We start from the raw sequence: 13,473 nt of genomic DNA, 5'->3' as shown, positions 1-13,473 counted from the left end.
TAAACAAATGATTTTTTTTATTTCCCAGAACATACTTTAAAGAAAAACATTTAATTATGACATAACTGGTGGTTCTGAACATTCACAAGTCATGCCAGTTTGATCACAGATCAGATCCAGAAATACTAAAGGGCAGGCAAGGAAGATCCAGGCATAACTTCTGTCCATGGAAGTGGAAAATATTCCTATACGTAAGAGACTGACAGGTCAGTTGTGAAGGTGGATGGTGAGGTGAACACTGGCTGGCATTTGAGGCTTGTGATGAGTGATAACACCACCCTCCCCCCATGACTGCTGGCCCATCCTTTGCACCACTGAGCCTGCAAAAGAAACTCGAGGAGGTGAAACTAAAAATCTGCAGGTGCAGTGGTTGTAGTGAAAACACACAGACGCTGGAGGAGCTCAGCCGGCCTCGCGGTGTCCATAGGAGGTAAAGATATATTACTGACATTTTGGGCCTGAAGGAGGGCTCATCTTCACCTTCTGTGAGACTAGCCGAGTTCCTCCAGCATTTCTGAGTGCTTTTACTAAAAGAAACTCTATACAAGCCTATTAAACAAAAACCTTCAAAACTAATGAGAAACTTTCATTTTAATGCCCGCATGGTTTTTCGCTGGGGGTTTTGTTCTTTTGCGATCACTGATTAATGCTTGGATAATTCGTGGATGTTGATAACCAAGTCTTGTAGCACCATGGCAAGTTAAAAGGCTCACTGTTGGATGAATTGCAGCTTTGTACAATGTGTGCAGTTGAGGAACACCAGTGGTTAACAGTTAGCCCTGAGGCAGGAAACGGGATGCTTCTGCAATCAGTATTTGTGGCAAGTTCTGTAGAGTGTGGGGAGGGCAAGCTCGCAATATCTCAGCCACTCAACGCGATTCAAAGCAGAAAGCTTCTAGTTTTTTTTGTCGAAAGGAGAAATGAGACCAAGATCACAAAGTGGTGCTGAAAGCCAATTTCTGTTCCTAATCTCCATTTGTTTCCAGACACCCACACTCCATTTACAACACTGCATCATTATCTCGGAATAATTGGAGTCACCGGGCTTGATTTCTCCTCCACCTTCCCCGAACAGTGCGGCAACTGTAACTATTTACACCATCAATAACAAATCACCGCTGTGCCACTCGTGGGCTGGAATTTCCTCCGTAAAAGTCTTTGGGAATCCAGATGTTTATTTTGTTCTCCCCTAACTCTTTTCTACTTCGTCCTCACTTTCCCACCTCTGTTGAAGAAACAGTGGCTCAAACTATTAACCTTATTTCTCCCTCCAGCGATGCAGTCTGACCCTCTGGGCCTTGGCAACATTTAAATTTGCTTTTAGTCAAAAGACTGCTATCTCATGTTAAAAGTTTTGACATTTTTTTTACTGCCTTGCTTAAAAAAGCAAGCTGTTACTATTTTTGAGAGGTGGGAGAGGTAATAGAAAATACCTGCTGGAAGCCTTTCCCCACAAATCATCAGTTTTGAGTGTTAACTCTTACCCTACAGTATTATGTTTCTAAGATTGCCAGTCGCTGCAGTATTTTAGTCTGAGGTAGTGAGGTAAATCTTGGATCACTAAATGCGGGCAGCAAGAACTCTGGAGATAATTTTGCAGGAGGTAAGGTGCGTGGAGTAGCAAAAGGATGTGTCGGTCGATTAAAGCAGGAGGAGGGCCATGGCTCATGGTGGTCACATGGTTTCCTCTCTACTACACTGGTAGTAGGAGAAATCTCAGCTGCTGTGGCAGTTGTGAGATCAAGACAGAGGGAGGTCCTCAGGAGACCTGGTTCAAGTTGATCAGTAACTCAGCTCCCTGGAGGGGGTGAGGGTCTGGTAGTGGAGCATCAACTCCATGGTCAGAAGGAACCAGGGGTGGGGCCTTGGACGCCTCTGTCCCAAGCAGGTGCATAGTCAGTACTGTGGAGAGAGAGAGAGAGAGAGAGAGAACAAAGTTAAATCCCTTTACATCTTCAGCTCAGTAGGCTGCATTTTGCCTCGTTGTCAGAGCATTCATGTGAAGATTGCTCGGGGAATCTGAGGTCACTGGAACACATCTGCTGTTGAATATAATCAACTGGATCGGAGGTCAATCCACAGGACCGTAAGAGTGAGAGAGGATCACCTCCCCCCTCCCCTCCCCCCCCAATTGAGGTGATCTAGCATGATCATTTTCTGAAGAGGACGCGCAAAATCATTGAGAACCTCTTCCACGTCGCAGACAGGACCTTTCAGCGGCTCCCGTTGGGAAAGAGATCCAGGAGGATCAGAGCCAGCACCGCCAGGCTGAGGAACCGCTGCTTCCCACGACAGTGAAAATGCTCACACTAGACTTTCATATTCACAAAACAATATTTATATGTATGAATACGTGTCCTGCATGTTCTTCTCTTTGTGCCTTATGTCTGCATGTTTTGCTCCAAGGACTGGAAAATGCTGTTTCGTTAGGGTTGTACTGATGTCTTCTTTCTTTGGCTTGGCTTCGCGGACGAAGATTTATGGAGGGGGTAAATGTCCACGTCAGCTGCAGGCTCGTTTGTGGCTGACAAGTCCGATGCGGGACAGGCAGACACGGTTGCAGCGGAAAATTGGATGGTTGGGGTTGGGTTTTTCCTCCTTTGCCTTTTGCCAGTGAGGTGGGCTCTGCGGTCTTCTTCAAAGGAGGTTGCTGCCCGCCGAACTGTGAGGCGCCAAGATGCACGGTTGGAGGCGAGATCAGCCCACTGGCGGTGGTCAATGGGGCAGACACCAAGAGATTTCTTTAGGCAGTCCTTGTACCTTTTCTTTGGTGCACCTCTGTCACGGTGGCCAGTGGAGATGTGATCAGATGATAAATAACTTGAACTAACCCATCCCCCAATTAACAGATCATCAGTCATGTTGATGGGCATTGGCTGACAAAGTCTCCAGCACCTTTGAGTTGCAGCTTACGAAGAGAGCATTGTCCTTCATGGTAATGCTTGACGAACCAGATGGTTCAGTACTGGAACCAGAGACCACAGGACAGCTGTGGTGCTTTGTTCCCTGTCTTGGGTCAATTCTACTCCCTCCCACTAAAGGCTGGCTCACTGTAATCATTTCAACAACTTGCCTCTGGAGTCTGAACAGATCCCTCTTCTGCAAATCAATGATCACAAAACCACTCAAACATCGTGTTTTCTCTGGAAAGCTGCACTCCACCCGAATCCAGAGAGAATAAAGTCAAACCGCGTCCTTTATGTAGCAACGGTAAAGATACATAACCGATGTTTCGGTCTTGAGCCCTTCCTCAAAGTATTAAAAAATGCCAGCAGGCATCCATACAAAAAGGAGGGGGAGAGGGATGGCTGGGTGGTTGGAAGAACTGAAAAGACAAGGAAGGGGAGGAGGGAAAAGTAAAGGCGAGCAGGTTCTGTGGAAAGCAATAGTCACTGTTAATGCCATCTGGCTGGAAAGTGCCCAGATGGAAAATAAAGTGTTGTTCCCTCTGCCCACACCTTAATAGGTTCCGCGCATACCGCGATACTGAACTCTTCTTCCATCATCTCCGCCCCAGTCCCCTCCAACCCAAGACCCTTCTTCCTGGATACCTCATCCTGGCCAGCTGCCTACTCGACCTTTTTAATTCCAATTGCTGCCAAGACATCAACCAACTCAACTTTACTACTCCCTCCACCGTCTCTGCAACATCCCAACCTCAATATCAAACCTGCAGACGAGGGTGGTGCAGTTGTAGTCTACCTTGCCGAGGCCAGTCAACAGCTCTCAGACACCAGTTCATATCTTCCCCTCCTATAGGACCCCACCACTACACATCAAGCCATTGTCTCCAACATCAACCTCATCCCCTCTAGAGCTACCAACCTCATTCTCTCCAACACCTGCACTGCAAGTTTCTACCTTCTACCAAAGATACACAAACCCAACCATCCAGACAGACCCATTGTTTCTGCCTGCTCCAGCCCCATCGAATTAGCTTCATCTTACCTTGACTATCTTTTCTCTCTGGTCCAATCCTTCCCCACCTATATCCGCGACACCTCATATAACCTCAATGACTTCAGATTCCCCGAGCAATCTTCACAATGGATGTCCAATCCCTTTATTACCTCTAACCCCCACCTAGAAGGTCTGAAAGCATTTTGCTTTTTCCAGGACCAGTCATCCTCTACCACCACCCTCCTCCACCTGGCAGAACTTGTCCTCACTCTAAATAACGTCTCCTTTAACTCATCCCATTTCCTCCAAATCAAAGGAGTAGCCGTGGGTACCTGCTACACCTGCCTCTTTGAGGGCTTTGTGGAGTAATCCATGTTGCAATCCTGCACAGGCAAGACCCCTCAACTCTTCCTCCGATATATCGACAACTACATTGGGGCTGTCTCATGCACCCATGATGAGCTTGTCACCTTCATCCACTTTGCGGCCAACTTCCACCCGATCTCAAACTCACCTGGTCCATCTCTGACAACACTCTTCCCTTCCTGGATCTCTGCCTCCTTCTCGGGAGACAAGCTTTCCACTGACATGTACTATAAACCCTCCAACTCCCACAACTACTTGGGCTACACCTCCTCACACCCTGTACCCCTGAAAGGATTCCATCCCCTTCTCTCAATTTCTCAGTTTCCGCTGCATCTGCTCCCAAGATTAGGTCTTCCAGTCCAGATTTTCCAAAATTTCTGCCTTTTTCCACAAACATGGCTTCCGCTCCACCACTATCAACAGCCCTCACCCACAACTCCCCCATTTCCCGCTCATCTGCCCTGGCCCCCTCTGCCCCCAGCCGCAACAAACATAGAATCCCCCTCATCCTCACCTACCACCCAACACATCCACTGCATCCAACACATCATCTGCTGGAATTTCTGGCACTTGCTACAGGATCCCACCACCAGACACATTTCCTTCTCCTCCCCTCTCGGCCTTCCACGGGGACCTCTTCCTCAATTCTCTTGTGCACCCATCCCTCCCCACCCATTGCACCACCAGCACCTTCCCTTGCGCACAGAACTTGCAACACTTCCACCCACACATCCCTCCTCACCAGTCTGGGACTGGTGACACCTCACTTGTACATCCAGAAGACTTGGTTATTGCATCCGGTGCACCCTTTGTGGCATTCTCTACATCAGAGACTGGTTGCAGATTGGGATATCGTTTTGCTCAGTACCATCTCTCTGTTCACACCCACAACGACCTCCCAGTGGCCAACCATATCAATCCCAAGTCACACTCTTGTGCTAATGTCTGTCCTTGGCCTTGTGTACTATCCCAGATTGGAGGAACAACACCTTATTTTCTGTCTGGGCACCCTCCAGCCAGATGGCATTAACATTTACTCCTTTCCACAAAACCTGATCACCTTTTCTTTCCCTCCTCCCCTTCTAGCTTTCCAGTTCTTCCACCCCTCATCGCTGCTGCCCCCCCCCCCCCCCCCCACCCCACTCTTGTTCGGCTGCCTGCCAGCATTTTCTCATACTTTGATGAGGGGCTCACGCCCAAATCGTCGGTTCTGTATCTTTACCTTTGCTACATAAAGGACGCTGTTGGACCCGCTGAGCTTCTCCTGCATTTTACTTCGACCATGGTGTCTACAGATTTTTGTAATAAGAACTAAAGAATGATCTTACTTATTGGAGGAGTTGGAGTGAAAGCAGTGGCCAAAACACCGGTTCCAATATCCTTCAGTCGCTTTGCAGCGACACCGAGAATATCTGCAACTTCAAAACTATCCAACTCCTGTGGAGCAAAAAGTTTAAATTCAAAATGAAAGTTATTGTATTTATCCAGCCCACGCACACAAGCTGACTATAATTCAGTAAACCAGATCCCCAAACAGCTCAGCACCCAACTACTGCCAACCCATCCATGTACAGATATGTCCACCGAAGCTTATTGGAGCCAAACACCTAGCTGAATAATAGAAGATGCTGGAGGAACTCAGTGATCAACCAGCATCCGTGGAAGGCCAAATGATGGTCATTTCAGGCCAAAAATCCATGCATCAGCACTGGGTCAGAAGGCAGAAGTCAACGTACAATGAAATCCTGGCTGATCCGATGGTGGGCTCATCTCCACCCACCTGCCTTTCCCCCCAGATCCCTTACTATGTTAAAAAAATCTATCCAACCTTGTCTTAAATATATTTATTGAGGTTGTCTCCATCCACCGCTTCAATGGGCAGCGAATTCCATAGATTCACTGCCCTCTGGGTAAAGCAGTTCCTCGTCATCTCCGTCCTAAATCTACTAACTTGAATCTTGAGATATGTTTCCTAGTTCTAGTCTGCCCCCATCCATGGAAATAGCTCATCTATCTTCGTCTTTCATAATTTTATGTTTCTCATTTTCTAAATTCCAGCACGTACAGTCCCAGACGACTCAATCTCTCCTCGAAGGCTAACCCCTTCATCTCTGGAATCAACCCCTCTGCACCACCTCCAAAACCCGTACTTCCTTCCTCAAGTAAGGAAACCAGAACTGTGCAGGCAGGGGATGGGGAAAGATGGTGGGTGGTGCAAGGAGGAAATGGGAATAAGTCAGGAGGTGATAGGAGGAAGAGACAACAGGAAAGGTTTCAACAGGTCTGTGACCCAGCTAGATCTGAAATAGGGTGGCAGGCCTGAGACAGGCAAGTCAGGCATTGCAGACACTGCCTGACATGCTGAGTCTTTACCGCATTCTCCCATTTTGTTTCAGACTTCCAGCATTTGCAGTTTTTTTTAAAATTAATTCTCTGATCAACTAGCTGGGACCTGAACTGGCCAATGGACTAGACATCTGATAAACCATCCTACCACTACTATTCACCCAGACTGGTGACCAGGGACAGTGACCAGGAGCTGCTCTGAGAGAATTCCGCCCATACCAATGTGTTCCCGTGCTTCTGGCTGTGTTTGCGCTTCAGGTTACGAAGATTCAATGTCTGAAGCTGCTGCTGGTCTCCCTCGAAAGCCTTCTCACCAAGCGACCTGCAGGAGTGCAGAAACAGTGGACGAAGTTACTTGCTGGGTAGTACAGCGATTTAAACCTGTGTCCCAAGAACATGCCCAGTTATTTTCTGAAGAGCTAAGTAGATTCCATCAACGTCGAATCCATAGTCTCCTACATGGGGAGGTGACCTGGGGCTGCATCATATCACTTCCACCCTTTAACCTCTTGCTTAGGCATCTGTGATGTGCAATGGAGTACAGTTCAAGGCGTACTGACCCTCTGAGGTAGAGTGGTTTCTGTAATGACCCTTCTTCAGACCCCCACAGCCTATTTAGCCTCTCATCATAGTCATAACACTCAAATTCCTGGGTGTAAACATCTCTGAGGATCTGTCCTAGAGCCTTTATTTCAATGCGACCATGAAGAAAGCTGCCAACAGTGATACTTTGTGAGGAGATTCGGTATGTCACCAAAGACTCAAACTTCTACAAATGTACCGTGGAGACCACTCTGATTGGTTGCATCATTTGCATGGAGAGGACCAGACAAATCTCTGGAGGCCTGTTAACTTGGCCTGCAACATCACAGGCACCAATCTTCACTCCATCGAAGACATCTACAAGAGGTGGTGTCTTAAGAAAGCAGCCTCTATCCTCAAGGCCATGCCCTCTTCACTCTACCATTGGGGAGAAAGTGAAGACGAGCCCTCAGCGACATAAAGACTGCTTCTTCCCCTCCGCCTGAATGATCAATGAACCACAGATACTATCTAACTTTTGCTTTTTTCTTTTGCACTATTTTTATTTATTTTGAAACGTGGTTTAATAGACGTTTGCACCGTGACGCTGCTGCAAAACAACACATTTTGTGACATGTTCATGACAATAAATTCTGAACTTGAACATCTTTTCCTCACCATTTAGATTCTCTCCACTTGCTTATAACTTTTGGACGAAACGGATGCAGGGTTAATTTTGAAACACAAACCAGTACCTGTCTTTGGATGGTGGGCATTGGCTGGTTTCACTCTCAGTGGCTCCAGTAGCCAATCGGTCAGTGGGTTCCAGCATCGCTTCAGCCTTTGATGCAGCTGCCTCCTGACCAGTGCTGGGAGAAACACAAACTTCAGGTGATCCCCCGGGGTCCTGCGACTGGAATATCTCTCGCAGAACTTTCTCCACCTTTTCAGTGAAAGCTGGTCCTCCAAACACAAGTGGGTGGTTCCTGGGGCTTTCTGCCTCCACCGCATTCTGTTTGACACCACTGCTGGAGGATGGCGAGACAACGGGGTCTCCCAAAAGATGAGAGACGTCGGCCTGGCCCTCAGCGGCCTGGGTTGCGAGGGGGCTGCCGAGAGCGGCAGGTTGCGTGGTCTTGGAGTCTGTCAGCATTCTCCCCAGTCCCCGCACGTCACTCCACTTGTTGATTCGCTTGGTTGGCTCTGTGTCTGGGTGTTTGTGCCCCTCCACTCCTTGAGGTAAGGAGTCAAAGCTGCTCAGCTGAAAGTCTTCCTCCATGGAGATGTACGGTGCTAACATCTCCAAGTCCAGTTTCTGGGGCTCCTGCAAACAGCAGAACATTCTCACTTATCAGAAATAGCAGCCCCAATCACACCTGGTAATTAAGAGCACACCCCCCCCCCCCCCCACCATTGTCCACAAATTCTGACCCACTATTGACCTCCACAACACATCCTTGCCTATGCCAATTCCAAATTATTTTCGGCTGGCCAGCCTTTTTGTTACTCCGTAAACGACATCAAAACTACCCCATGCACTCTTCACCCCTCAGTTCACCAGTCTGAGCTAGACTATTAGTGAAGAATGCATCACCGGCATCAAGGTCTGGACCAGCCTGTGCTGGACTCTGGTTAAGGGAAAACCAAAGGTGTACAATCCAGTGGGGAGAATCAGGTGGAGAGGGTGAGCAAATTTCAGTTCCTAGGAGTCGCTCGGAGGATCTTTCCTGGACCCAACACACTAATGGCATCATGAAGAAAGCACGTTGGTGCCTCTACTTGCTCAGGAATTTCCAGAGATTTAGTATGTCATCGGAAATCCTGGCAAATGTGGTTCCGCTGTACAAGAAAGGTGGAAAACTATAGACCTAAAAGTCTGACGTTGGTAGTTGGGAAGATATTAGAGTCAATCATCAAGGATGATTTATGAAATACCTGGAAATACTTGGGCAGGATAGGTCCTAGTCAGCATATTTTTTAAAAAAGGATAGATCCTGCCTGACCAACCTATTAGAGTTTTTTTTTAAGAAATCTCAGGTAGGACAGACAAAGGGGAGGCTGTGGATGTTATGTTACGAGCCCAAAGGACCCCAAAACCCAGCAATAAACATTCACCAAGACAAGTAGTTACTTAAAAATTAAACATGAAAACAGAATCAAACTTTAACTTAACTCTATTTACTTAACTAACCCAACTTAACCCCCTTCTAATTCTAAGCTCATGTGTATGTAATGTGCGTGTAAATTCAAGAAAAGTTCTTTGGTTCACAGTTCAATCTCACTTCTCATTCTTCCAAGTTCACTGGTTGCAGGCAATTCTTATACTGTGCACAGAATGCAACATGTATAAAGTTCACCAGGCTTTGGTGCTCGAAAGGTAAATGTTTACCGCTCAGGAAAGTTCTTTGTAGTTTTGCAGAGAGAGATGTGTTGTTCCAGAATTTCCACAATTGAGGTAGCACCATTAGTCGCCTCAATGTCTTGCTGGTGAAACTTGCCCCATCAGGATTCTCCAGATGATAACCTCTTTCTTTCAGGCAATCAGAGAGTTCCTTCATGTTCCTATTATTCCAAGAGAAACATCAGACAGATAGCACTTCCAGCCATTCGCCACTCTGGAGCTTTTGGTTCATTTTCAACAAGCTTCTCCTGCTTGTTTCAGCTGTGACTGTTGTCGCTCTCTCTCGCTTGCAAAAACCCCCTCCTTCTCCAGCAAACAATAGGAGTTAGTCTTCTGCTCGCATCTGTTGTTTTTAGGTAAACAAGAACCCAGGAGTGACCTTTGAATGAGCATTTTCAGAAAGGTCAGAAGTCTTGTAAAAATGTTCAACACAGACCCCCTGACTCCTTGAAGACAATGGTCTATTCATTTCAGTGACATAATTTCAATTAGCACCTACTTGTGAAATGTGCATAGCAATCTCCATAGTTTCTGTAAAGTCAGTGAATATGAATTCAGTATTTCAAATGTTTTAAAGTGTGTATGTATGTATGTAACCTCTATTACCAATTTATCTCCCAAATACATCTACAAATATTAGATATATCAGTTATATATTTGGATTTTCAAAAGGCTTTTGATAAGGTGCCACATGTTAGGCTAATTAAGATGAGAGCCCATGGAATTACAGGGTCACTATTAGAATGGATAGAAAATTGGCTGATAGGCAGAAAGCAAAGGGTTGAAATTAAGGGATCCCATTCAGGAAGGCTGCCTGTAACAAGTGGTGTTCCGTAGGGGTCAGTCTTGGGACCACTGCTGTTTACAATTTATATTAACAATTTGGATTGTGGAATAAATGGTTTTGTAGCCAAATTTGCAGATGACACCAAGATAGGTGGCAGAGCAGGAAGGGTTGAAGAAACTGTAAAATTGCAGTGATATGGACAGATTGGGCAAAAATATGGCAGGTGAAGTACAATGTTGAGAAGTGTTCAGTTCTACATTTTGGCAGTGGAAATAAACAGGCAGAATACTATTTGGATGGGGAGAAAATTCAATCCTCGGAGGTGCAGAGACCTGGGCTTCCTTGTGCAGAGAAATCTAAATGTTAATGCCCAGGTGGGATTGGTAATGAAGAAGGCGAATGCTATGCTTGCGTTCATTTCAAGAGGAATAGTGTATAAGAATAGAGAGGTGATAATGGGACTCTATGGGGGACTGGTGTACAGTTTTGGGCCCCCTATCTTAGAAAGGATGTGATGTTGTTGGAGAGGGTGCAGAGGAGATTTACTAGGATAATTCCCAGAATGCAAGGGCAGCTCTTGGGTTGTATTCATTGGAGTAAAGGAGAATGAGGGGGGGGGGATCTCAGAGACATTTCAAATCTTGAAAGGGTTTGACAGAGTGAATGTGGAAAAGATGTTTCCCTTGATGGGTGAATAGAAGAGGTCAGTCTTAAAATAAATCTTTGTCCGCGAAGCCAAGCCAAAGAAGAAGAATTAGAAGTTATCCAATTAAAACAGGGAAGAGGAAGAACTTCTTTAGTCAAGAGGGTCGTGGATCTGTGGAACTCACTGTCGCACAAAGCAGTGGAGGCCAGATCACTGGGAGTATTTAAACAGAAATGGATAAGTATCTCATTAGTCAGGGTATCAAGGGATATGGGGAAAGGCTGGAAACTGAACAGTTTAGTGTAAAGTCACGGAACAGACTCAATGGGCCTAGGGGATTGCTTCTGTTCCTTGATCTTGTGAAATTTCTGAGCAAAAAGCCCTGCAAAAGGTAGTGGATGCAGGCCGGCCAGGACATCACAGGTAAAACCCTCCCCATGATCGAGAACATCTACAGGGAACGCTGCCATCGGAGAGGAGCAATCATCCAGAATCCATGCCACCCAGAACACGCTCGGTTCGCGCTGTAACCATCAGGAAAGAGGTGTAGGTGCCACAATACTTGCACTACCAGGTTCAGGATCAGCTGCTATCCCTCCACCATCAGATTCCTCAACGACAAACTCAATCAGGGACTTCCCCACCTCTGCCGAAGACTCTACTTTTGTACTTTACTGATTTTTTTCTCAGTTCTGCAGTCAGCTTGATTACATTTATTTATTTGTGTGCGAAGACTGGGCATTTCTCAGATTCCTACCACAGTCAATAGGTTGTGACCTCAATGATGAATTAACCCCCCCCCCCCAACTCCCACCATGACCACATACTTACTGCCTTTGAGCTCGAGCTGCCATTTGGGGTGGCAGCTGCAGCATCTGATGCAACAACAGCCTCATCACCGTCTGCTCCTTCCTCTTTGCTCTGCGTCTCTGGCTCCGCCTCTTGGCCCTTGTTGGCACTCCATTCCTCCCGGTGGTCAAAGATGGGCGAGAGTAATTTGCAGAGTGCGGGACTACAGAAGTCCTCGGGTAGCAGGGACTCCTCGCTGTCTTCTGCGAGTTTCCTGGTGAAGTGGAATGCCATCGAATCCAATCTGTCTAGAGGTGCAAAAAAACAGTGCGCTGGTGATGAGGATGCAGGGTATTGTCCTCCATTAGCCCAGATGTTCAACTCAATGGTGGTTAGAGCATGGGATCAGTCCCTTCAGCCCACTAGGTCTGTGCTGACCAGCAAGCTGTACCCAATTAAATAATCCTCTTTACCAGCACTTAGTTCCTAGGCTATTGTGCATTGGTTATATTCTTCATGATGACTACAGAATCTCTGTCTCTATCACCACACTCCCCCACCAAGTTCTCATTATCCTTTGGGTAAAAGGATCTTCCTTGGATCCTCAACCTACACCCTCTGGACTTGGACACTTTTTTAAAAAATTTTTTAAAATTTTTCACACTATGAACCATATTGCCCAAAATAAACAAACATTTCCCTCTTGAATATACGCAGTGTCATTTTCTCCCCTTCCCCCCCTCCTTCCCACCCCCCCCTCCCCACCCACTCAACGTTCAACAAATATGATACATTAAACCCATTAAATAATGTTATCACACAATGAAAATAAACAAGAAATTTGTGTCCTCTACTTTTACAATCTGGGTCAGTTCATTTCGTCTTCTTCTCCTTCTGTCATTTTAGGGGGTGGAGGCCCGCAGTAGGACTCTCTGTTGTGTTCCATGTACGGTTCCCAAATTTGTTCGAATACTGTGATGTTACTTCTTAAATTATATGTTATTTTTTCCAATGGAATACATTTATTCATTTCCATGTACCATTGCTGTATTCTCAGGCTCTCTTCTAATTTCCAGGTTGACATATACATTTTTTTTGCTACAGCTAAGGCTATCATAATAAATCTTTTTGGTGCTTCATCCAAATCGAGTCCAAGTTCTTTACTTCTTATATTACTTCAAAGAAAGATCTCTGGATTTTTTGTTATGTTGTTTTATGTGATTTTATTTAATACCTGATTTAGATCTTCCCAAAACTTTTTCACTTTCTCACATGCCCAAATTGCATGTACTGTTGTTCCCGTTTCCTTCTTACAGTGAAAACATCTATCCGATACTGTTGGGTCCCACTTATTTAACTTTTGGGGCGTGATTTATAGCCTGTGTAACCAATTATATTGTATCATGCGTAACTTCGTGTTTATTGTATTTCTCATAGTTCCGGAGCATAGCTTTTCCCATGTTTCATTCTTTATCTTTATGTTTAGATCTTGTTCCCACTTTTGTTTGGGTTTACAGCTTGTTTCCTCGTTCTCTTTCTCTTTCAGTTTGATGTACATGTTTGTTATAAATCTTTTAATTATCATTGTGTCTGTAATCACATATTCAAAATTGCTTCCTTCTGGTAACCTCAGCCTGCTTCCCAATTTGTCCTTCAAGTAGGTTTTCAGTTGGTGGTATGCAAACATTGTACCGTGAGTTATACCACATTTGTCCT

At 45.8% G+C, this 13,473-nt stretch overlaps 1 protein-coding gene across 3 annotated transcripts in view; it reads right to left on the bottom strand.

Moving 5' to 3' along the window:
* LOC138748426 (hypoxia-inducible factor 1-alpha-like) overlaps positions 1-13,473 on the bottom strand; it is a 33,634-nt gene continuing 20,161 nt past the window's right edge. For 2 of the 3 annotated variants that reach the window (XM_069908628.1, XM_069908627.1), the window contains exons 9-13: positions 11,800-12,065; positions 7,890-8,458; positions 6,832-6,934; positions 5,595-5,703; positions 1-1,902 (exon numbers count right to left, since the gene is read on the bottom strand). In XM_069908628.1, the coding sequence (XP_069764729.1) occupies positions 1,760-1,902; positions 5,595-5,703; positions 6,832-6,934; positions 7,890-8,458; positions 11,800-12,065 (1,190 nt within the window). In that variant the 3' untranslated portion in view covers positions 1-1,759. The remainder of the gene's footprint in view (positions 1,903-5,594; positions 5,704-6,831; positions 6,935-7,889; positions 8,459-11,799; positions 12,066-13,473) is intronic. The other variant, XM_069908629.1, reaches the window with a different exon arrangement.

This window comes from Narcine bancroftii, chromosome 13 (genome assembly GCF_036971445.1).
Source record: "Narcine bancroftii isolate sNarBan1 chromosome 13, sNarBan1.hap1, whole genome shotgun sequence".
NCBI lineage: Eukaryota > Metazoa > Chordata > Chondrichthyes > Torpediniformes > Narcinidae > Narcine > Narcine bancroftii.
The sequence above is the reverse complement of the archived record's forward strand: the minus strand, read 5'-3'. Positions and strand labels throughout refer to the sequence as shown.